The 23,072-nt window shown below is 53.5% G+C and overlaps 2 protein-coding genes across 6 annotated transcripts; one reads left to right on the top strand and one right to left on the bottom strand.

Moving 5' to 3' along the window:
* Positions 1 to 76: 76 nt before the first annotated feature.
* Ntmt1 (N-terminal Xaa-Pro-Lys N-methyltransferase 1) lies at positions 77 to 16,136 on the bottom strand. Of its 5 annotated transcripts, XM_052723549.1 has the most exons (5): positions 9,515 to 9,694; positions 6,649 to 6,729; positions 2,934 to 3,137; positions 2,049 to 2,301; positions 77 to 720 (listed from the first exon to the last, which is right to left on the bottom strand). In XM_052723549.1, the coding sequence occupies exons 3-5, from the start codon at positions 3,093 to 3,095 to the stop codon at positions 464 to 466; spliced, it is 672 nt and encodes a 223-aa protein (XP_052579509.1). In that variant the 5' UTR covers positions 3,096 to 3,137; positions 6,649 to 6,729; positions 9,515 to 9,694; the 3' UTR covers positions 77 to 463. The 5 variants fall into 5 exon arrangements, with proteins under 5 accessions (XP_052579509.1, XP_052579510.1, XP_052579508.1 ...); XM_052723550.1 differs by lacking the exons at positions 6,649 to 6,729; positions 9,515 to 9,694 and adding an exon at positions 16,024 to 16,136; XM_052723548.1 differs by lacking the exon at positions 6,649 to 6,729 and having other exon boundaries at positions 9,515 to 9,691.
* On the top strand, positions 16,024 to 22,693 carry CUNH9orf50 (chromosome unknown C9orf50 homolog). The gene is made up of 8 exons (XM_052723554.1): positions 16,024 to 16,306; positions 16,412 to 16,538; positions 16,674 to 16,758; positions 16,846 to 16,938; positions 19,896 to 20,008; positions 21,682 to 21,847; positions 21,932 to 22,073; positions 22,498 to 22,693. The coding sequence occupies exons 1-8, from the start codon at positions 16,025 to 16,027 to the stop codon at positions 22,648 to 22,650; spliced, it is 1,161 nt and encodes a 386-aa protein (XP_052579514.1). The 5' UTR covers position 16,024; the 3' UTR covers positions 22,651 to 22,693.
* The last annotated feature ends 379 nt before the right edge of the window (positions 22,694 to 23,072 follow it).

A 23,072-nucleotide genomic window follows, 5' to 3' on the forward strand; every position in this document is an offset into this window, starting at 1 on the left:
CCTTGTGTGACAGTTGGGCACTTTCAGGTGATCTGACACGCGTCCCCCACACACAGCATCACTCCAGACTACCTGGGGCATTTGAGAACAGGGTTCACCCGTTTATTGACCACAAATGCCTGTCAGGAGCTCCCAAGGAGCTGAAGAGGCGAGGGAGGGAACCTCCCCTTACTACAGGGACTGTGACCATTCCTGTAAGTGGTGCCATCCGGCAGGCACCGTGTGTGACTGTCCTGGGTCAGCAGTTCACACACTTCAAGTCTTGGCAGCCAGTCCTGTGGGTGGCAACTCAGCTTTCCATATGCCTCGTGGGGAGTTGCCCGGGTGCCTTGGAGTGACGGGTGTACTGCCCCAGTCCACAGCACACCTTCCCAGGGCTTGTCCCTCCCCACTGGAGTCAAAGGTGGATGGCAGGTGTGTCTAGGGGCCCGTCAGCCGCTGGCCCCCAGCTCTGGCCCTGGCCTCATCTCAGGGCAAAGCTGTAGACGTGGTAGATTTCATCTGGCAGGTTCTCCTGGCGCTCCTCGGCCAGGAGGCTGAGGCCTGCACTACGGATGATCCGGCGGACCACCTCGAGGTCACGGCACACACTGCTATCCACATCGTCCAGGATCACACCCTCCTGGGCCATGTTGTCTTTGATGACGATGATGCCATTGGGTCGCAGGCCCCGCTTGCAGCGGCGCAGAAACTCAGCCAGGTGCTGATCTGTCAGGTGGCCTGGGGAGAAGAGAAGGGTGTGGGCACATACGTGTGTGTGTCTGCACCCTCAGCACGGCCCCAGCAAGCTGGAGTCTACTTTAAACCCTGTTTCATGTCAGAGGCCGGAGTTCTGAAGTCATTCACACAAAAGCATATACACCGAGTCAGAAGCAGGGATTTGGCCAGGCGCCCTCCGGACAGCTGCACAGTACACTACCCCCACTTCCTAGGTCTGAAGGTGGAGCTCCCAAACGGAAGGACCAGGCCCACAGTGTCCACAGGGGTGCTCACGGCTCCTCATGACGAGACCTCCTGCTACAGTATCAGCAGCCTGTGCACAGCAGTCCAGATGTGTTGTGAGACCACATGGGCACCCCCCCCCCACTGCCATTTCCTTAAAAAACCCTGGCCTGGCCGTGCACCCTGTGACTCCATCACTTGGCAGGAGGATTTGAGTTCAAGGCCAATCTAAGCTACATAAGGAGATTGGGGGTGGGGAGGGTGTCACAATAAAAGGTGAGAATTTAGGGGCTGGAGAGATAGATGACTTGGGTTAAGAGCACTGACTGCTCTTCTAGAGGATGATGATTCCGTTCCCAGCACCTACATGGTAGCTCACAACTCTGGAGGAATCTGATGCCGTCTTCTGGCCTCCATGGGTATTGCACACACATGGTACACAGCCATGCAGGCACTCATATATAAACTGTTTAAATCTTCAAAACATTCTTTCTAAGCTGGGAATGGTGGCGCACACCTTTAATCCCAGCACTTGGAAGGCAGAGGCAGATGGATCTGAGAAATTGAGGTCAGCCTGGTCTACAAAGAGTTCCAGGACCGCCAGGGCTACACAGAGAAACCCTATCTCAAAAACAAAACAAAACAATTCTTTCTAACCGGGTGTGATGGTACACACCTTTAATCCCAGCATTCAGGTGGCAGAGGCAGGCAAATCTCGTGAGTTCCAGAATGGCCAGGGCTACACATGAGAAACGCTGAAAAATATCCTTCTAAATTATTTTTTTATTTAATTAATTTATTTTTACTTTTCATGGATATGGGTGTTTGGCCTGCATGTATGTATTTGCATTGTGTGTGCCTGATGTCTACTGAGGCCAGAAGACGGCACAGGATGCCCTACAACTATAGTTGAAGATGGCCATGAGCCACCATGTGGGTACCATGAACCAAACCCAGGTCCTTTGCCAGAACAGCCAGTGCTCTTAACTGCTGAGCCACTTCTCTGGCTCCTAAGAATTTAAAAAGAATAAATCCTTCCCAGGCTGGTGGGGCACCCGAGTGGCGGGGGCCGTGGCGAGCCTGGGGACCGGCAAGGGGACTCTTACCTATCACCCACTGGATCCAGATCACGTCATAGGAGTTGGGCTCTGGGCTGAAGTCCTGCAGCCCACAGCAGAAGTAGTTCCTCACCCTCTTGCCCTCTTCCCCCAGGTAGGTCTTGGCTTTGGCCAGAAAGTCCTCTGTCACGTCCACCATGTCCACCACCCTGAAGAGCGGCAGCAGCAGGCGCTTGGTGATCCTTCCAATGCCAGCGCCACAGTCTAGGGCACAGGAAGTCCCCGTCTTGTTCGGTCCTTCCTAAAACACAGGGCAGCATATGACCCACGGGCACCACCACTACAGGGCCCTTCTCCTGAGTCCCAGGAAGCAGAATCAGGCTACTGCTCTGGCCTATCATGGGAGGGCAGGTGGAACTCTTTCTAAGGCTGAAGGCAGCTTCTACTTCAAGGTGACAGCCAGGGAAACAGGCGTAGTCTCCTTTCACTCCAGAGCCCCCGGGTGGCAGTGCTAAGGTTGCAAAAATGCAAGCAGAGCATCATGGGAAGATGGCCGATGGGGGCGTGGGGGTGTGGAGGAAGGGTGAGGGCTTCCTGCAGGGCTCGCCCTGTGCTGCAACAAGCTGAGACGGGAGGACAGTCACCACCCACAGCCCTGCACCCTTAGGCCCAGTAGGGGCTGTTCCCAGACTGCTCAGTTTGGGCACTACTGAGTCCCCAGTGCATGGCCAGCTCCTGACTCATGGCCCAGAGACAAAACTCACAGTCCACCACACGTCCCACCCAATCACCACCCGACCCAGCTCTTCAGGGCCTTGGTGGCAGCCACCAACAGATGGCCAGAGAACCTGCAGTGTGGTATGTGGATGTGGCTCCCCACACTGCCCCACCAGAGCCACAGCCTCTCCTGGAGAGGACATCAGACCTGCCTACCCTTAAAAACCTCTGCAGAAACTTCCGGGAGCTGTTGAGGTCGATGTTGGAGATGTGGCCATACCCCCCAAGCATGCCGTCCACCGTGGGCGGGATCTGCTTCCAGTAGGTCTTGGCCTTGGAATAAAACTGTTTCTCATCTTCAATCACCTCGCTTGTCATGATGTCACCAGCTATGCTGTCACCAGCCACAGCTCTGCTCCTCTGAAGGAGGAAGAGGAAGAATGATCAGGGCACTGGACGGCACGAAGCCTCTAGGATACTGTGTGAGGCTGTCTGGAGAAAGCAACGTCCAGCCACCTAAACAGACATCTACTTCTTGGATGACAGCCCAGCACCCCAGACATTTTGCAAAACTACCAAAGCAAGGGGCCCTGTAGCCTGGTGTCTGGTTCCTGAAGCTATGTGACTCTTGACTTGATGACCTACAATCTCAGGACAGGCAAAGGACCCAGAGTAGGGTCCCAGGCCTTCTGCTAGAGGCCTGAGCAACCTCCATCATGCCTCTCTTGTTCCTCAGTGGCAAGTGGACAGTTCAGGGAGGGCCAGCCCTTCATTCCAGAGCAGGGTCTCTGCCAGGTGCCAAGCTGTGTCCCAGGAAGCAACAGGCAGGAGCGAGGCACGCACAGGACCCCCACAGTAAGGAGGTCACTAAGAATCAGGGGAGGCATCCCCGGGGAAGGAACACAGGACGGTGCCGACAGGGACGGATGAGCGAGAGTTGGCTAACTGAGGAGAAAGAATCAGGTGGAAGGTTTAGCAAGAGTGTCATGAGGAGCCCTGAGCTCCTGAACACTGCAGGTAGCTGAGGAAAAATCTAGGAACAGAGCTGAGGGAACCATAAAGCCATAGTCCAGCCCTGGTCCAGCCCTGGTCCAGCCCTGGTCCAGCCTGCCCTTCAGCAAAGTGACACTGAGTTGGCGACACCCACAGCAGCTTGGCCTTGTGTTGTGGAGGACACAGGATCACAACAGTCAGCAGTGGCTGGCCCTTGTCCCAGCTACTGCAAGGATCTGATGTTCATGGTCCAGGAGGACTGGAAAACAGGAAGCAGCTAAACAGGAAACAAGCCTCCTCCGTCTCGGCGTGGCTTCATAAAGGCTGGGAACACTCAATGGAGGGATCCCTGTCGCTTCCGGTACTGGGGATGGAATGCAGGCCTTACACCACTAGGCAAGCTCTCCACCTCAAGAGCCTTGTGCAGGCTCTAAAGGACTCCTTTCCGAAAGGGGGGCAGGCTGCGCCGGCACAGTGAAATTGGCATGGGCAGACAGGGCCAGAGTGCTGGTGGATGAGAAGCCGAGGAAGAGGAAGACCTTTGCAGAGGACCAGCCCTGAACTGCAGCCTGCCAGTGCATGCTGGCTGAGTAGCTGCTCATGAAGCTCTCAGTCTCAAACTAATCCTAAACTTGCAGTGCATAAGGAAGCACCCAGAACTAGCCTGAGGGCGTCACGCGGTGGATACCACAGTGGCTGTGCTAAAAGACACAGGACAAGTAGCAGCAGCAGGGGTGATAGTGTTGGCCGCTGCCCAGGCACTGCCAGCACCCATGTTTTCCCCCAGAGTAGATACCACCATTACCCACTGGGCAGAAAAGGAAACCTGGGCGCATGGAAGGTCAAGGAGCCCATGCACTCACTACTCTTCCCACACGGGCAGCTTGTTTCCACGATGCTGTCCTGAACTTAAGGGTCTCCACTAGAACACTGGATTCATGGGACAGGACCCTGCAGCTCACACTTCACCACCGGGGTCCCCAGCGCCATGTCTGATGGGTAATGACAGAGGCTCTCTAGAGGCAACAGTGTCTCACCCCCAGGGCAGAGCCTGGAGAGTCAGAGAGAAGGCTGGGATCCCTCAGGAACATGGCCAGCCTGGCAGCTTCTCAGCCCACCCACCTGGGTCCCACTATGATAGGCAGTGTCGCTGAGCACCAGAGTCACAGCTCAACACCGACTGTCAACATGGGAATCCGGGAACAGAAGAGTAAACCCAGTGAGCAAAGAAAAGGCCCCCACCACAAGGGGCCCCGTGGGCTGCTGGGAGGTCTCTGCTAAGTACTTTTGTGCCTGGAAGGAGAAGGAAACACAAGCAAAGTGGCCCCATTTGTCACCAGCCCCTGAGCACAACTGCGCTTTATTACAGTGGTTGGGGGCCAAAGGGGGACACACTGCCATCCTGCACCCCCAAGGGGCCCTTGGAGTAACAGGCTGGAGACCTTGGTTCTAAATACCACACTCCTTTACCACAATGCCCCACCAGCGGCAGCACTGGCCCAGGGAAGACAGTGGCATGCTTCACCGTGACCCAGGGAAGACAGTGGCAGCCTTCAGCTGTGAAGTGTCTGGCCCACAAAGGAACGTGAAGACCTGTCAGTCTCCCGGACCACCACCTCTGCAAGCAGAACCATACTGTGACTAGAGAGCCAGACTGGACAGGAAACACCAGCCTGAACGTCACTGTGCACCTGGTTGGGGACTTACAGGATGATCTGGGACAAGTGGGCTGCCAGGTGCTTCTCCAGGCACCATAGCAACTATGTTCCAGAGCCCTAGCAACCACCAGCTCGGCGACATTCAGTCTTCTTCCATACTGTACCAGTTCAATGCTGGCCCAGCAACCAGCCATGCCCCTTGCTACCTGTGAGTCCTAAGAACATTTTCAGCTTGCTGTTCAAAGCTGTCTTCTTCAACACTAGATGACGACCTCAGAGCTCTGCTTGTGGCCCATGCAGCACACAGGCATCCAACATGAACTTTGCTTCTTACCAGACGAACAGGAAAACTGGAGCCCACCACAGAAGGAAGGTGCTCTACCTGCCACTCTGCTCACTTCCAGGTCCCATAGGGCCATGACCTGGCACACCCTTGCACGGTGCTGGAGTCAAGGACACTTGCTAGCTGGGGGTAGAATGACTGAGTGAGCATACGCAGCTGTGGCCATTTCTCACTTTTGGAGGATCCTATGCCACCCAAAACAGATGACACTTCGGGCTATCACCAACACCATTTTTTTTTTCTTTACTCAAAGCCTATGGCATAATTCCTTTAAATGCCAAAGTCTCTTGAAAAGTCTAATTTACAGGACTCCCCTTCCTTCTAGGAAGCAGCTGGGGGTCGGAGTGGGGAAGCAGAGCACATCCAGGCCAGGAAATGCAAAGCCAGGGCTGATTTGCTCTTACAGCTGACTCGTGAAGACCCTGTCCGAACATGTCTGCTGAGTGGCCTGAAGGCTCCTGAGAATTAGGGACATCAAGAAAAGCATCCCCCACCCCCAGCCAGGCGGTAGTGGTGATAGAGACGGTGCACGACTTTAGTCCCAGCACTCGAGAGATAGAGTCTCTGTGAGTTCGAGGCCAGCATGGTCTACAGAGTGAGTTCCAGGACAGGCAGGGCTACATAGAAAATCCCTGTCTCGAAAATCAAAAAAGAAAAACATCCCCCTACAACATGAAACTGCATGGCCATGGGTAGGAAGGGTAAGGAAAGTGTGGCTATGTGCGTATGTTAGGCTAGCTCATGGGAAGACAGGCCTCTTGCTCATGAGAGACTGTCACTTGTACAGTCTGAAGTTGGAGTCATCCAGCCACCTCCCACTCCAGGACCCAGGGAAGAAAATGAGGTAGGAATTGTCACCAGAGGCCTTTACTGTCACCACACTCTGTGACATTCCAATGAAAAAGGCTGAATGCAACTGGAGGCAGAATCAACAAACCTGCCTAAAGTCCCAGCGTCCCTCCCGAAGCCTGGTGGGCGGGGCCTGCTCTAGATCTGTGTAGACAGACGGCAGCTGGACCTGTGAAAATAGCAGAGTGCTCTGGGGGTGGGGTGGGGGTGGGGGTGGGGTGTGGAGCAGAAAGGGGAGAGGGAGAGACAGAGAAGGTCGGGAGGCTGACTGCAACTATACAAGGCTGGCGTTTTGTTGTCTTTTTGTTTTTTTGAGATCCATCTGCCTCTACCTCCCAAGTGCTGGGATTAAAGGTGTGCACCACCACTGCTACTACCACCACTACCAACCCTACCACCACCACCACCACCAGGCACCACCAGGCACCACCACCACCACCACCACGCACCATAAAAGGTTTCAATACAGGCTAAAAACGTGTCAGGTGTGGTGGCACCTGCCTTTAATCCTAACATTCTAGAGGTTGAGTGAGACAAGTAGATCCCTGAGTTCAAGGCCAAACTGGTCTGCAGAGAAACCCTGTCTCAAAAAAAAAACAAAAACAAAAAACAAACAAAAAGGAGCCGCCGGGCAGGGGTGCGCACGCCTTTAATCCCAGTCCTCGGGAGGCAGAGGCAGGCGGATCTCTCTAAGCCAGTCTGGTCTACAGAGTGAGAGCCTGTCAAAACAACAAATGGCCCTCATTTGTGAACTGGACCTGACTCTTGGCTCTCCTCACCAGCTGTGTAAGCTTAGATAGGACACTTAGCTGGGTATGGTGTATTACACGCCTGTATTCCTAACATTCAGGAGGCTGAGGCAGGAAGACCGTTCAAGACTAGCCTGAATTACACAGTGAGACCCTGTTTCAAAAAAACAAAGACAGTTCAGTTGGTCTGAGTGCTTGCCTGATATGCACAAAGCCCCGGGTTCAAGCCTCAGTACCCCAAAAAGTGGACATGGTGGTGCATACCTGTCATCCCAGTACTCCAGAGGTGAAAGCAGGAGGGTCAGAAGTTCAAAGTCATCCTTGGCTACAAAGTGACTTTGAGGCCAGACTAGACTACATGAGACACTGTATCACAAATTAAAGGAAGAAACTACTCAACGAAGCAGATGCACAGCACAGCCCTCACCTCACAGGCCTCACCTCGCCAGACTACATAAATGAACAAATAACAAACCAAATGCTTTTGTTTGTTTCTTCAATACAGGGTCTTGCTATGTATCTCTGGCTATCCTGTAACTCACTGTGTAGACCAGGCTGGCCTCGAACTCGGAGATCTGCCTGCCTCTGCCTGGGACTGCTGAGATTAAAGATGTGCATCACAACTGCTTGGCTCTTTGTTTTTATTCAATGAGGACAGTGACACTGAACTTCATGGAAAGGCTGTGGTGATTAAATGTGCCTCTGAGAAGTCAGGTGATCCACAGCATAGACCCTCTTGAGCTTTTAGGTCTCAAAGGAGGTGCTGGTGAGATGGTTCAGCTGTGAGCACTGGCTGCTCTTCTCAGCATCTCACTTTGGGTTGCTCACAACCGGCAGTAACTCCAGCTCCTGTGATCTAATGCCCTCTTCTGGCCTCCAAGGTCCCTGCACTCACATGTACAGGCCCCCATATACACATAATCGAATATAAAAATAAAATATTTCTTAAAAATCTCAAACTCTTTCTCTTTCTTTCTTTTTCCTTCTTTCCTTCCTTTTTCTTTCTTTCTTTCTTTCTTTCTTTCTTTCTTTCTTTCTTTCTTTCTTTCTTTTCTTCTTCTTTTTCTTTTTGGTTTTTCGAGACAGGGTTTCTCTGTGTAGCTTTGGAGCCTGTCCTGGAACTCGCTCTGTAGACCAGGCTGGCCTCGAACTCACAGAGATCCGCCTGGCTCTGGCTCCCGTGTGCATGCGCCACCACCGCCCAGCTTTCAAACACAATTCTTAAGAAGATCAAGTGAGGAAAATGTGTTAAAAAAACCCCAAACCCATAGACCCTAGGAAGGTTCTATGAGGTCATGTGACCAGTGAAACTGATGATCAATTTGGAAGAGACAAACACAAGCTCTCCCTCCCTGTACACCCAGAACTAACTCACAGTTGAAGACTCTGCTCTCCTGATCCTATGGCTTCCGGCTTCCAGCAGAGCATTCCACAAGAACCTCCAACACTCGCAACATCACCTCCCCCCCTCCAGTTTAGAGACAGGAAAACCAGCATGCTACAGGACATGATGTGCCTTAAAACACCATAGAGGAAACAGGAGCCACAACTAAGGTCAGGATCCAGGCTTCTTATGTAGTTCTGGGCCCTCCTAGTGGCCCCTCCCATCTCACTGGGTGACCATCCCATGCATGCATCACTGCCATCGGCTACACCACCCCCGTCAGGGCCTCCGACACCAGCTGTTTCAAACCCTTATCAAAAGGATAAAAGACCAAAATGATTACACAGTTGGTGGAGCAGCAAAGCCTGGGCTATTCGAGATGGCAGTCTCCCCGCAGAAAAAGCTGACCTTGGCCCCAAGGGCTCACGACTGTCGCTGTGTCGGCCAGAGCTGGACTAATTAAACATGATAGCAACCTGTGCAACTGGGCACTTAACCACGAGGACGTGGGCCGAGTACGGCGCCAACTCCCCTCACCAGCCTCGCAGTAGCTGCTTTCTTATCTCGGAGGGGAAACTGAGGACTGGAAAGGGCCTTTCATTGGCTTAGAGGCGAGATTGCCAGCCTCCGACAACGTGGCTTCCTCTAACCCGATCCGTGGTCACCACAGTCGTTGCCCAGGTCTGGTCGGTGGACTTCTCCGGGACACACACGTGGGGCAGGCCCGGGTCACTTGACGATCGGGCCTTACCACTTTGGGCAGTTGGGGTGAGCACTTCCCTCCTTGACCACGTCCCCTCCGCCAACCTCGCGCTACTCACCCGGGCAGGAGGCTCTCGGGATCCGAGAGACAAGGGTGAAGCGAGAAGGATGGCAAGGACGAGAGCCCACGGCAGCCGCCACCACTCTACCGGACCAGACACCTCGCGGCCTCTGCCTTTGTCCGCACACGTCACTTCCCCGAGCCTGGAGGGGCGTGGACTCAAGCTCGCTCCGCCCCACGGCCAGCTCACCCCGCCCACGGCCAGCTCACCCCGCCCACGGCCAGCTCACCCCTCCCCACAGGCGGATAGCCCTTCCCCACGGCCAGATCGCCGAGTCCCACCGCCAGCTCACCGGCTCCACCTCCAGACCGCCCCGCCCAAAGCCAACTCGCCTTTCTCCACGTCCAGCTCGCCCCGCCCCACAGCCAGATGGCCCCGCCCCACAGCCAGCTCGCCCCGCCCCACGGCCAGCTCACCTGGCACATCCAGCTCACTCCTCCCCACGCCCAGTCGCCCCCCCCACGCCCAGTCGCCCCTCCCACGCCCAGTCGCCCCTCCCCACGGCCTGCTCGCTCTGCCACACGACCAGACAGTCCTGCCCCACAGTCAGTTCGCCCCTCCCCATCGCTAGCTCGCCCCTCTCCACGGCCAGGTCACCCGCCACACTGTCAGCTCACTGCTCTCCTGATGGCCCCATCCCGCGGGGTCCTAACCCAGGTTTTTGCCTACACGGAAGGCCTTCCTGGACTTCAAGATGAAGGATCCGCAGCTGATATCTCTCGAACTAAGTACGTGCACCAGTTTACTTAAGGATGTATCTCTTTCTTTCGAGACAGAGTGACTACGTAACTGAGTACTGGCCTTAAAGTCCGCGATCCTTCTGCATCAGATTCGCGGTTGCTGGGGTTACAGGCATGCTACATGGGCCACAAGGCTGGATTCCCTCTCTCTCTCTCTCTCTCTCTCTCTCTCTCTCTCTCTCTCTCTCTCTCTCTCTCTCTCTTCCTTTCTTTCTTTCTTTGTGTAGCTTTGAAGCCTGTCCTGGAACTCACTCTGTAGCCCAGGCTGGCCTCGAACTCACAGAGATCCGCCTAGCTCTGCCTCCCGAGTGCTAGGATTAAAGGCGTGGGCCACCACCGTCCGGCAAGGCTGGATTCTTAAAAACCAGCGTTTGTGAGAGTTTTCCACTTTAAAAGTGGAATAAAGACCATTGTTGCTCAAATCCACCCATCTTGGCTAGTATCTTAATACACCAACACAGAAAAGAAAAAGAAACAGCTTTGATAGAGGCAAGGAAGCAGAAATCTGGAAGTTTCCCTCCAGAGGACTGCCCTTCCCTATCCATTCATAGACATTCTGCAGCAGTCTTGAAGCAGTGTGAAAGATGAGCTTGATACATGCAAACCTTTAACCTCAGTTCTAGTCGTTTTTTTTTTTTTTTTTTTTTTTTGGTTTTTCGAGACAGGGTTTCTCTGTGTAGCTTTGCGCCTCTCCTGGAATTCACTCTGTAGCCCAGGCTGGCCTCGAAACCTCGAAACAGAGATCCTCCTGGCTCTGCCTCCCGAGTGCTGGGATTAAAGTTGTTCGCCACCACCGCCCGGCTCTAGTCGCCTTTTCTGACTGGTGGATGTAAGGATTCAGCCACTATGCTCTGAGGGTTCAATGTAGCATTTGCGGGCTCAGGCTTCAGCCCAGCGTTTGCAGTGGGCCCCTAGGCAGTGAAAGCGATGACAATATTGTCACCTTAAGCTCACCTCTGGCGGCCAACATCCTGATGTCAGACATATCTATAATGCCTCCCCTAGGCTCTGCATACAGGAGGTGCTTAATGTTGTGTCTGCCTTTATGTTCTCAAAAGTCAGCGACTTGCTAGGCCCGAAATTCATAGTGATCCTCCTGTCTTTGGAATGCTGGGATTAAAAGAATGCACTACCACACCCAATGTGTATGTTAAAAGCTATGGAGACTTGGGAGGCTGAAAAACCACACCCACAGTTGAACCCCCATCCTAAATTTGTGTACATGTTATTTGATATCTGCTCTGGACTATTCTAGGTCATACCTGGTTTCAATAATTTCAAGAGCTATTCACCACCATGCACTGGAGAGCGCTTACAGTCCTAGCATTTGGGGGGAGGGAGGCAGGAAGGCCAGAGGTTAAAGGTCATCCTCTCACATGTAATAAATTGAACACCAGCCCACTGTTGCTCAAATTGCTAAATGGTCTTTTAATAAAACACCCAGATCCAGCTATTGGGGTAAATACTGCAAGATCAGAGAGACAAAGGAACAAGCTACTGCCACGTCTCACCTCGCCAACTCCACGAATCCTCTGTTGCCGAAAGCTTTAGTTCCTGTCTCCTCGTGCCCTATATACCTTTCTCCCGCCCAGCCATATTACTTCCTTCCTAGTGCTGGGATTAAAGGCATGTGTGCTTCCCAAATACTGGTAGAAAAGGCATGAGATCTCAAGTGCTGGAATTAAAGGTGTGTGCCACCACTGCCTGGCTCTATTTCTCTCCTAGACAGAATCAATCTCTTGTAATCCAGGGTGGATTTGAACTCAGAGATCCAGACGGATCTCTGCCTCCCGAGTGCTAAGATTAAAGGTGTATGCCACCACTGCCTGGCATCTATGTTTAATCTAGTGGCTTGTTCTGTTCTCTGATCTTCAGACAAATTTTATTAGGGTACACAATATATCACCATAGCCTGAGATCTCATCTCAGAAACAAAAACAAAAGCCAAGGGGATGGAGAGATGGTTTGGGGCTCAGCAGTTAAGAGTGCTTGCTGCAGGTGTGGTGGTGGCACATGCCTTTAATCCCAGCACTCAGAAGACAGAGGCAGGCAGATCTCTGAGTTCAAAGCCAGCCTGGTCTACAGAGTGAGTTCCACAACAGCCAGAGCTACACAGAGAAGCCTTGTTTTGGGGAGAGGGAGGAATGTTTGTTTCTTTTCCAGATATGTAGAATTCAGTTCCCAGGCAATCTGACCCCTTCTGGACTCAAAAGACACACACACAAAGAAAATAAAAAATAAATAAGTAAAAAGTAAAATTTCTTTTAAAAAATTCAGATTGGGCCACAGGTGTGGTGGTGCATGCCTTTAATCCCAGCACTCATGGGACAGAGGCAGGCAGATCTCTTATGAGTTCGAGGCCAGCCTGTTCTATATAGTGAGTTTCAGGACAACCAGAGCTATGTAGTGAGAGCCTGTCTCAAAATTATTATTAATATTATTATTATTATTAAGAAGAAGAAGCAGGTTTGGAGCTGCTCAAAAAAAGCAAGTTAAGAGCACACACTACTCTTGCAGAAAATCTGACTTCGGTCTCCAGCACAAGCATTGGGAGTCTCACAACCCCCTGTAACTCCAACTCCAGAGGATCCACTGCCCACTTGTGGCCTCCAAGTGCACTTGCACCCATGTGCACGTGTCCACACACAGATACACACCTATACTCATAATTTCCAATAATTACACAATAGTGATGTAGCTCGGTCGGTAGAGCGATTGCCTGGCATGCACGAAGCCCTGGGTTTGATCCCCCAGCATCACGTGAACCCAGGTGCAGCTGTGCATGCAAACCCGAGCTCCCAGGAGGTGGAGGCACCTTTCACCTGGTAGAAGGATCAGAAGTTCAAGGTCATCGAGAGCTAAGGAGACCCTGTCTTAGAAAAAAAAATAACAAAAAAGAAAGGAGTTTAAACCTAGATGCCCAGTCAACTGAAGAATGGATTAAGAAAATGTGGTACATATACACAATGGAGGACTACTCAGCAGAGAAAAACAATGACAGCATGAAATTTGCAGGCAAATGGATGGAACTAGAAAATATCATCCTGAGTGAGGTAACCCAAACCCAGAAGCACAAACATGGTATGTACTCACTCATAAGTGGATTCTAGATATAAAGCAAAGAACAATCAGACTGCAACCCACAGAACCAGGGACGCTATACAGCAGGGGGGACCCTAGGATGACTGTGGCTTATAGTAAGTTTTGGTTTTACTCACTGGGCAAGCTTCAGTGACACATTTCACTATTAGGATAAGAATTTGTACTGTATGTATCAAGCTGATGATAGATAGATAGATAGAGATAGATAAATAAATAAATAAATAAATAAATAAATAAATAAATAAATAAATAAGAAAGTTTATCTCCCCCACTTTATTTCCTGAGGAAATGTGTGCCTCCATCCCTCTGAAGCATGTTACAGAAAATGGAATACATGTTTCACGATGCCTCTTCTACACATGTGAGCGGTACTCATTTTTTTAAATTATAAAATTATACCTGGGAATACTTGTCTCAACTGAATCCTCATCCCCCAACCTGAGTTCTACATTCCCATGGGCTTCCTCCAGCTCTCTCCCAACCATGACTCACTGGCTTGTCCGTCTCTCTGTCCTATTGGCTCATGGAACTCCCAGGAAGAAGAAACCTGTTGGCATCACACAGCTAAGAGAAGCAGAACATGAACTTGACCTTGGTTCTTGGATTTCCAGACCCATTGTGTTCTTACTGTCCTCTGAGAGTAGGACTGACAGGAAGCCCTCCCCTTCCAGCTCAGCCAAGTATAGCCACTCTGGGTCTGCAAGAGTGGCTGAACCTGGCCTAGTCTCTGGATTAAGCATGGCTGCCCTGGCCAGAAGTGCCAAGACCTCTGTGGGTGTGGCCCTGACATCCAGGGCATACCAGCCCCACCCTAGTCCCCAGGCCACAGTGCCTATTGCTCCCCAGTGTCTATGGGTGAGAGCGGATCACAATGACTCCAAGAAGACTTGCAGGTACCTGGGAGGGGCTGCCAGAGGCAGCAGGTAGGAAGATGGGTTCTCCCAGCAAATAGCCCACCTGTTGGGGGGCTCTAAACTCCCAGGACCTTCCAGGGCCTCACCCAGCGAACCACACACGGTGAGTGTGTTTAGAACTGATAACAGTCTGAGCATAGGATACGTTTGGGGAAAAAGCAGGCCTGGAGACTGCCCCAACCCCCCCCAGCCCCCACCCCCCCCACCCCCGTCCAGTGTCAGCTGAAGGATAACTGGGCTTTCCTCCCTAATTGGGAGTTTGCTCAAAATGTGTCTTGACTGTGGATGTGGCTTGATGGTGGAACACTGGTCTACGCTACAGCAGGCCCTGCCAGGCCCTGTCTCATCCCCAACACTGGGGAGGGGCAGTAAAAATGGTCTTGGCTCCTCCCCAGACGCACCGTTAGAGGCTAGGCTAGGAGGTGGGAGAAAGTCACATGTATTTGCAGCTTGTTCCAATTCTGAGAGCAGGCTGCCAGACCCGCATGGAATTCTACAACCTTTGGAGCTCCAGCCCTCCTAGGCCTCTTTCCTCCATGGCTTTCAGGCATGTGTGAGCTGCAGGTGGTAGCCCAGGTTTGTGACCCCAGAGCCTGGAAAACAGAGGCAGGAGGATAATGGCATCTGGGCCAGCTTGTGCCAGGTAGGGAGACCCTTCCTCAAAATAAATGAACAGAGAGGCAGGTGCAGGCTGTGCCCTATTCTGTAGTCCTGAGAACTGACTGGGAGAAATTTTCTGGTTGTCCAGACCTCACGGCTAATAAGGAGCAGAGCAGAGACAGAATTCCAAATCATGATATATTTTTGAGACAGGGTCTCACTCAACCCAGGTTGACCTTGAACTCGGTATGCAGCCAAGAACAACTCTGAGTGTATTTTTTGTTAATTTTGAGACAGGTTCTTACTATGTAGCCCCAGCTGGTCTGGAATTTGTATGTAGACCAGACTGGCCACAAACTCAGAGATCCTCCTGCCTCTGCCTCCCAAGTGCTGGAGATAAAGGTATGCGCCACCACACCCAGCAATAATCTTGAATTTTATTGTTTTTCAAGACAGGGTTTCTCTGTGTAGCCCTAGTTGTCTTGGAACTCACAGAGACACAGCTGCCTCTGCCTCCCAAGTGCTGGGATTAAAGGTGTGCACCATCACCGCCTGGCAATAGCCTTAAATTTAGGAGAAAAAATAAATTTTATGTGTATAAGTGTTTTGCCTACATGGCTGTGCACCACGTGGTGCCTGGTGCCCTCGGAGACTAGAAGAGGGTGCTAATCCCCCTGGAACCGGAGGTTGAAAACTGTCCTGTAGGTTTTGGGAATCGAACCCTCATCCTCTCACTGATCCATCTCTCCAGCCTCTGCCTCCCAAATTCTGGGATCACAGGCATTGGCCGCCACGGCTCAATTTCTCGCACATTCTAGGCAAACCCTCTCCCAACTGTGCTAAATGATAAGAAAGGCGGTCTTGGGCCGGCAGGTGCCCGCGCCCCGTACTGTGCTAGGCGCCCGGCGTGTACTAGCTCACGTCAACGTCACAGCCGCCCCCAAAGGGCTGGCGTTCCCGCCGTCACCGTCTTTGCGCGCGGGCACAGCAGGGAGCGGACACAGCAGGGGATGGTCCTGCCCGAGGAGCCAGCTCCGCTGCCCCTACCCGGCGCTATGGCCTGCGGGCTGGCGCGCGACCTCCCCGCGGTCCCGCTCGCCCCCGCGCGTCCCCCAGGCGCGAAGATATCCTGAGCTGAGCTCGGACTTACGATGTCACGGCGCCAGCCCGCCGCGGAGACCCCGGCCTACGAGCCCAGGGGGTGTCCCAACGGGGCCTCCCCTCGCCGCCGTACTCCGCTGCTGCCCCGGCTGTTCATGCCCGACCTCCGTACCGGGCGAGAATCAGCCGGCATGTGGTGGCAGGACTGCGAGCGCCTGCCCTACCTGTCCCCCGGGATCCCGTACGGGCCGCGGGGCCGCGGGACTCTGCGCGCGCTGCTGCTGCCGCCGCTGCTGCGGTCTGGCACGGCCCAGGGGGCGGGGGCCCGGGGGGCGGGGGCCCGGGGAGCCGGGGCCCGGGGGGCGGGGGCCCGGGGAGCCGGGGCCCGGGGGGCGGGGGCCCGGGGAGCCGGGGCCCGCGGGGCGGGGGCTCGGGAGACACGGCAGCCCGCGACCCGCGACAACCCTGACACCTTCGGCGGGCTGCTGGGAAAGTTTCTGCCCACCAAGTTCCGCGACTTCCTGCACCAGCTGCGCGCCAAGAGCGCGGAGCCGGAGGCGCACCGTGAGGCCGCGGGAACGCGGGTGGGGTGGGGTGGGGTGGAGACTAGGGCCCCCAGTGAGGACCATCTCCAGCTCACTGGGCTTTCCTCCTCTTCCCCCTTCTCCTTTTCTTCCCTCTCCTCTTCTGCCCTCCCAGCACCCTCAGCGCCACAGTACCCCAAGGGTGCATCAGAGCACTACCAAGATTTGTGTCCCAGCTGCTCATTCCTCCCAGACCTGTGGTAAGTGGACATACCTTCTTGGTCAAGGAGGGGTTGCTACCCAAGTGGGGCTCTGCTCCCATCAGCTGTGACCTCTTTGTCTTCAAGGGACCAATCATTGCACTCAGAGGACAGTTTTAAAGAGAAGGCTACCCTGGGGCCCCCAAGAAGTGAATTCATCACAGCCAGAAAGGCCAACCCGTGAGTAGTAGTTGTGAATACACACATATGCTATAGCTTTGTGGAGCTGACTCTCTCCTTCCACCTTCATGTGTGGGGGGTGGGGGGCGGACAGGGGTCGCTAGGCTTACCTGTCAATCACCTTTGCCCATTGAGGCATCTCATCTCCCCAACCCATGAGTCACGGGAGCGGGAGCAGTAAGGCATTCCTTTGCTCCCTCGTTTCTAGTCATTCACTAATGGATTTACCATGTATCCATTGATCCATTCACCTATCCATCCTTGCATGCACCTTAGCCAAGAACGAGAAGTTATTGTGAATATCTCATACATCTATCCATCAGGGGCATCTATTGGCCATGAACCTGTAACTGCCCCCAGACAGTCAGATTTCTATCTGTTCACAAATTCTCCCTAGTTATAGCTGCGCAATAACTATCCTTTCATTCACTTATAAACCCAGGCGCCGATCGCCTCTCCCGAGTAATAAAGCTACCCGCAAGCTTACACATCTGTATCAGCAGCCAGCTCCCCACCCTGAGATTCAGCCCTTCAGCTCAGAGGCTGTCATAAATCCCACGGCTGCATCCTTCTCTCGTATCCTATCGTTACCCGTTTGTGACGTTTTACTGTGTATTAAATACTAGCAGAAAGACAGAGAAATGGAAGGAAGGAAGATCCTGGGGCACTAATGATGCTTCCCTCAACCTGGATGCTAGAGAGCTCTTAATGGAGATGGGAAAGAGACAACAGCTTTTAAACAGGCTAGAACAAGGGTGAAGAGCACTGTCTGGGAGTTTAAGGACTAGAGACCTGGGTGTGGCCGGGTGGTCTTTAAAAAAAAAATTCTTTATGTGTTTTTTTAGGTATGAGTGCTCTGTCTGCATGTATGCCTGCATGCCAGAAGAGGGCATCAGATCTCATTACAGATGGTTGTGAGCCACAGTGCTGGGAATTGAACTCAGAACCTTGGGAAGAGCAGCCAGTGCTCTTAACTGCTGAGCCATCCATCTCTTTAGCCCTAGTGGTGGCACATTTTTAGTTTCAGCACTCAGGAGGTAGAGGCAGGCAACTCTGTGAGCTGGAGGCCAACCTGGTCTACATAGTGACTTCCAGGACAGCCAGGACTATGCAGTGAGACTCTGTCTCAATAAGTTAATTTAGGGAAGGAGGGACAACTGGACCGAGAGCACGCATACACAGCAAGCATATTGTTACTGTTCCATCTGTACCCATGGCAGACAATACTAATGGATCACTACGCATTTCTCTGTGAGCCTCAGAACCCTTTCTGACACGTTCTCCAGGATCAAAGTAGAGACTAGGAGGGTGGAGAGATGCCTCAGCCATTAAGAGCACTGGCTGCTCTTCCAGAGGACCTGGCTTCAATTCCCAGCACCCACATGGCAGCTCACAACTGTCTGTAAGATCCAACACTCAGACATACATGCAGGAAAAACACTAATGCACACAAAACAAAAATAAGTAAATCATTACAAAAAAAAACATAGACTAGAATTGGACACTTATTTGTATGTAACATTCCCTTGGTACATTAGATCACTCCAGTGATCTTCCCTAGGCAGGGAAGCTATGATCTCACACTGGCAGGCAGAGCTAGGAGATGCCTAAGTTTGGCCCTGTGGCCAGGACAGAGATGAGGTTTGTGTGCAGCCAACTGTGGCCTAAGTGAGCCCAAACACCTACAGCCAGGTTCTGCCCTAGTCATCCCAGCTGCGTGGCTCTTTGATGGACAGATGAGAAACACACCCTCTGCCTTCACAAAAAGATGACACAGGATAAGTGGGTACAGATGTGTAAATTATGTGTGTGCCCAAGGTGAAAATGCAATGGGTCATTTCCGAGTGACCAAGTAACCAAGCTTGCAGCCCAGCCCCTGAGGGAGAAATGAAAACACGCCTAACCTTTTTGTCTACAACATATAAATATACCATGCCCTTTAGGGAGCACAACCCCATGACAGGCCCTGTTCCAGGTGCTTCCCCACACGGGGTGTTCCGCTCTCCCAGCTCCGGTGACGGCGGAATGATCCCGCCTATAACACAGCATATGACCGGGAGGAGAAAACTGAGAAGTGGAGCCTTGAGGACAGTGTGCCCCAGCTCACACGGCCTCGGTGGTACAATGGAGAGTGACAACTGCCCGGACAGCTTGAAGCTAGAGATGTTTCCTCTGCCCGGCATCCTCTCGGCAGGAAGCTCCTGCAGTCCACCCTACCTCTTCACGCCAGTCCTGAGAAAGGGGTGGGGCACCACGATTTCCTTATTTTTATCTACTTATTTGTCCCTGCATGATCTCACATAGCACTCACTGTGGAACCGAGGATGACCTTGAACAGCTGATCCTCCTGCCTCTACCTCCCAAGCGTCCCACATGCACTGCGCCTGGCTTGACCTCCATTTCACAGATGAGGAGGCAGGTTGCAGTCTGTTAGGACCTCTTGCTTCCTGAGTGCAAAATCCTGCCCTCTGGCACGATGTTTGAGTGACAGCTGTGGGCCAGAGAACTCTGTGCCTCAGTCTCCTCACCTATAACTGGGAGCAGTAACAGGGCTTCACGGGCACTGTGCAGGTTTGGTGGGATAGAGCATGTCACACTATAAGCCAGAACAAGCCCTTGGAAAAGGCCAGCTGATGTGCCTAGAGCATATCCTCTGCCACCAAGCAAGAGCAGATCTTTCAAAGATTTGGGGGATGTGGTGTGCACATGCACCCTGGTGCCTGCAGAGGCCTGAAGAGGGCCTCAAATACGCCTAGAGATGAAGTCACTGGCAGTTGTGAGCTGACAGTTGTGGGTGCTAGAACCAAATCTCTGTCTTCTGCAAGAGCAGTAGTACACTCCTAATCACCGGGCATCTCTCCAGCCCCGTCCAAGATCTTCCAGGAGCCCCAGCTCCCATACCCTCTCATCTCCCACAGCACACAGGTCCCCAAAGTGAAGACTCTACTCATTCACAGCCCCTCTGGAGAAGGCTCCAGGCCTCGCAGACGCTACTGTCCTTTCCGGGTGCGCTTTGCCGACGAGACCCTGCAGGACACGGCACTCCGCTATTGGGAGCGCAACCGAGCAGGTGAGCAGAAAGCTACTTCTGGAGCCCCGAATTCCAGAAAACTCCTGCCAGGAGTGCGGAGGTCAGAGGCTGTGGCTCTGGACCCTCAAGGAGCCAGGTAGGCCATTGACTCCAAAGAGGAGGGCTTGGGGATTTAGCTCAGTGGTAGAGCGCTTGCCTAGCTAGCGCAAGGCCCTGGGTTCAGAAGACTCCAAAGAGGAAGTACCGATAGAGACCTTTTCAGAAGATGTCAAGGTGGTTGTCAAGGACCCAGTAGGGGCCCGGAGAGCCAGCAGAGGTGAGTGGTATCAGGCAGGTGGTGTCAAGGAGTATGACCCAGGAAACAAAGGCAGCCAGGCCCTCCTTGCTGCCACCCCAGAGTGCACAGCTTCTCACTCCCTCAGCAGCTTCCTGAAGCAGCTTCCTGACAAATTCTTGAAAGCAGACCCCAGGGTCAGGCTGACCAGATGTCTAGACTCTGAGAAGAGGGAGTCTGTTCTCTTGAGAACTACTGCAAGGGTCCAACAGAGAAATTCAGAACCCCAGCAGAAGTGGCATCTCCACACTTGGGATGAATGCAATGGCGAACACTGTTTCCTTTGACATTTCTGACTGGGTGTAAGGAGGCAGGCAGGATAATGAGGAAGACAAGCAGTCCCCACACACCCTACTTTCCTAGTACTTGAGCCTCAGTGGCCCCCGGTACCTCACCTTACCACTTAAGAGTTAGAGAAGCCCAGCTTCTGGCTAGTCATATTTTGTGCATGTGTGCGTGTGTGCGTGTGTGTGTGTGTGTGTGTGTGTGTGTGTGTGTATGTGCGTGTGTGTGTGCGTGTATGTGCGTGTGTGCGTGTATGTGCGTGTATGTGCGTGTGTGTGTGTGCGTGTGTGTGTGTGTGTGTGTGTGTGTGTGTGTCAAAAAAACATAATTTCAGCCAATGGATTTAAGAGTTTTTGTGCCTAGGACTAGCTATATTGATTTATTGTTCTTTTTGGAGACAGAGTCTCATGTATCCCAGGCTGTCCCACTACATAGCCAAGGATGACCTTGCAATATTGATCCTCCTGCCTCCACCTCCCAGCTGCTAAGATTACAGGCATGTGCTGCTGCCACGTCTCACCTCAGCTTCTGGTTATTTGATTGGTGAAAAAACTGAGGCAAAAGGTGTTTGTGAAAGAGCCATGTAAGCCTAGAATAGAGGCCAGAATGTTCCAGAAATCCAAGGACAGGCCAAGCACTGTGGCCATACCCTGTGGCACCAGGACTCAGCATGTGCTTTCTCAGACTTTCCTGTCTGAGGCAAACCCTGGGACTCTCAGGTTCTAGGAAAAGCACCCTGAGACACCCCTCCCTCCATCTCTGGCAGATTCTTGGCATCCTCTGTGGAATTTCTGTGGTGGGGTGCCTGGCCATCCCACTTTAGAAAAAGGGGTCCATTGGAGGCTGGAGCAGGCGGTAGGGACAGGGCAGGGCACAGTTTGGTAACAGCAGCAACAGTCACGGGAGGTAGTTTTAAAACCCAGGACTTCTCTGGAGGCAGCCAGAAGGCACTAGGGAGCCTGTGGTTGCCATGGAGACAGGGCTCTGTCTAGCCTTGCCAGCCAGAGGGAGGAGAGAGGGTGGGGGCGTCAGTGGCCCCTCCCCCGGGGAGGGGACAGGGAACTCACTCTGCGCCTCTCTCTCTCTCTCCTAGTCCGGCAGAATATCTTTCCATGTGAGCAGACGACTTTGCCGGCTGTGTCGGTGTCAGAGCGGGTGCTTGGAAGTGTCGGGAGATGGCTGGAGAGTCTGCCCAGAGCCCTGTGTCCCAGGGCCCAAGACACTGTGGCCGGCTCCTCGTGCTGGAACTGCCCCCGAGTGTGAGGCTCTGGGTAGAGGAAGCAAGCTGTAGATGGGTCTGGGACTCGGGGTCACAAAACCATAGACTCCTGTCTCCCCACCAGGTCAGCTCAGGAACCACAGCTCTACCTTTCTGAGGATGCCACCATGAGCAGCCGCCTACCCTTCATCTCCAGGGCCACCACCTTGCCAAGGCCACGGGGAGGCCTCAGGACCTTCCTGGACACCCCTAACACTATGGAGCAGGTGGGCAAATTGCCCTGTCCCCGGAACCAGAAGCTGGTGGGCAGCCCAGGCAGCTGACTGCTTGGCCTTGTGTGGCCCAGCCTCCCTCAGTGAGGAGCCCTGCAAGGCCATGGGGAGGAGGTGCTTAAGCCAGGCCATTAGCTGCTCTGCTGCTAGTGAGTGGGTGGGCTGTGCTTCAGCTAGGCCAGCTGCAGAACCACCTGAGCCCTCGGGGACCTGTCTCCTCCCACCCGACCCCCCCCACGGGGAGGAGGGTCGGGCGCGGGGGGGGGGCTGTCTCCTCCCACCCGACCCCCCCCACGGGGGGGGGCGTGTGCAGGGGGGGCTGTCTCCTCCCTCCTGGGCCTTGGAGGACCTGTGTCCTCCCCGTCTCCTCCCTGAGGTCCCCTTGGCAGTGCCCAGCTGGGCATCCTTCTCACTCTAGGAGTCCTTTCTGCCCAGCTTGGTGCTGCAATCCGTCCTGAGGAGAGGCCACCCTAAGGGCTACCGGCTCCTGCCGTCCACAAACCGGCAGCAGGCTCAGAGGTGGATGCCTGCTGGAGGCCCAGCCCAGGGGTGTGACCAGGCCAGGCAATGAGAAGCCTGCTCCCTCACCCCACAAATAAACACACCTCCCGGGTGGCTGAGATGGATCGCTAGGTCTCCCAATACAAGCCACTCTGGGTGCCTGATTTGGGACCACTTGGGGTTCCAGGGTGGGGGAGGTAAGGGTGGAATCACATCTGAGATGAAGCTGAAGAGGGTGAGGTATTGGAGGTGGAGAGGACAGGGCATCCCAGGGGCTCAGCCCGATCCGGTGCCCAATTCACTGCACAACCTCGAACCTAGATCAAGTCACACCTGAAGTAGACCCCCAGCCATTATCTTAGCCTGGGGCAGTGGAGAAACAACTCAACTCCTTCTTGTCTGTAGTGCCAGAGGCTTCTCTGCCCACCATCTTGTAGAGGGTGAGGGTATCCAGACCCTAGCCCAGGAAAAATAACCCTGTGTGTGGGCAAA

The sequence above is a fragment of the Peromyscus californicus genome, unplaced genomic scaffold (assembly GCF_007827085.1).
Source record: "Peromyscus californicus insignis strain IS unplaced genomic scaffold, ASM782708v3 Scaffold_7__1_contigs__length_154581171, whole genome shotgun sequence".
Classification (NCBI taxonomy): Eukaryota; Metazoa; Chordata; class Mammalia; order Rodentia; family Cricetidae; genus Peromyscus; species Peromyscus californicus.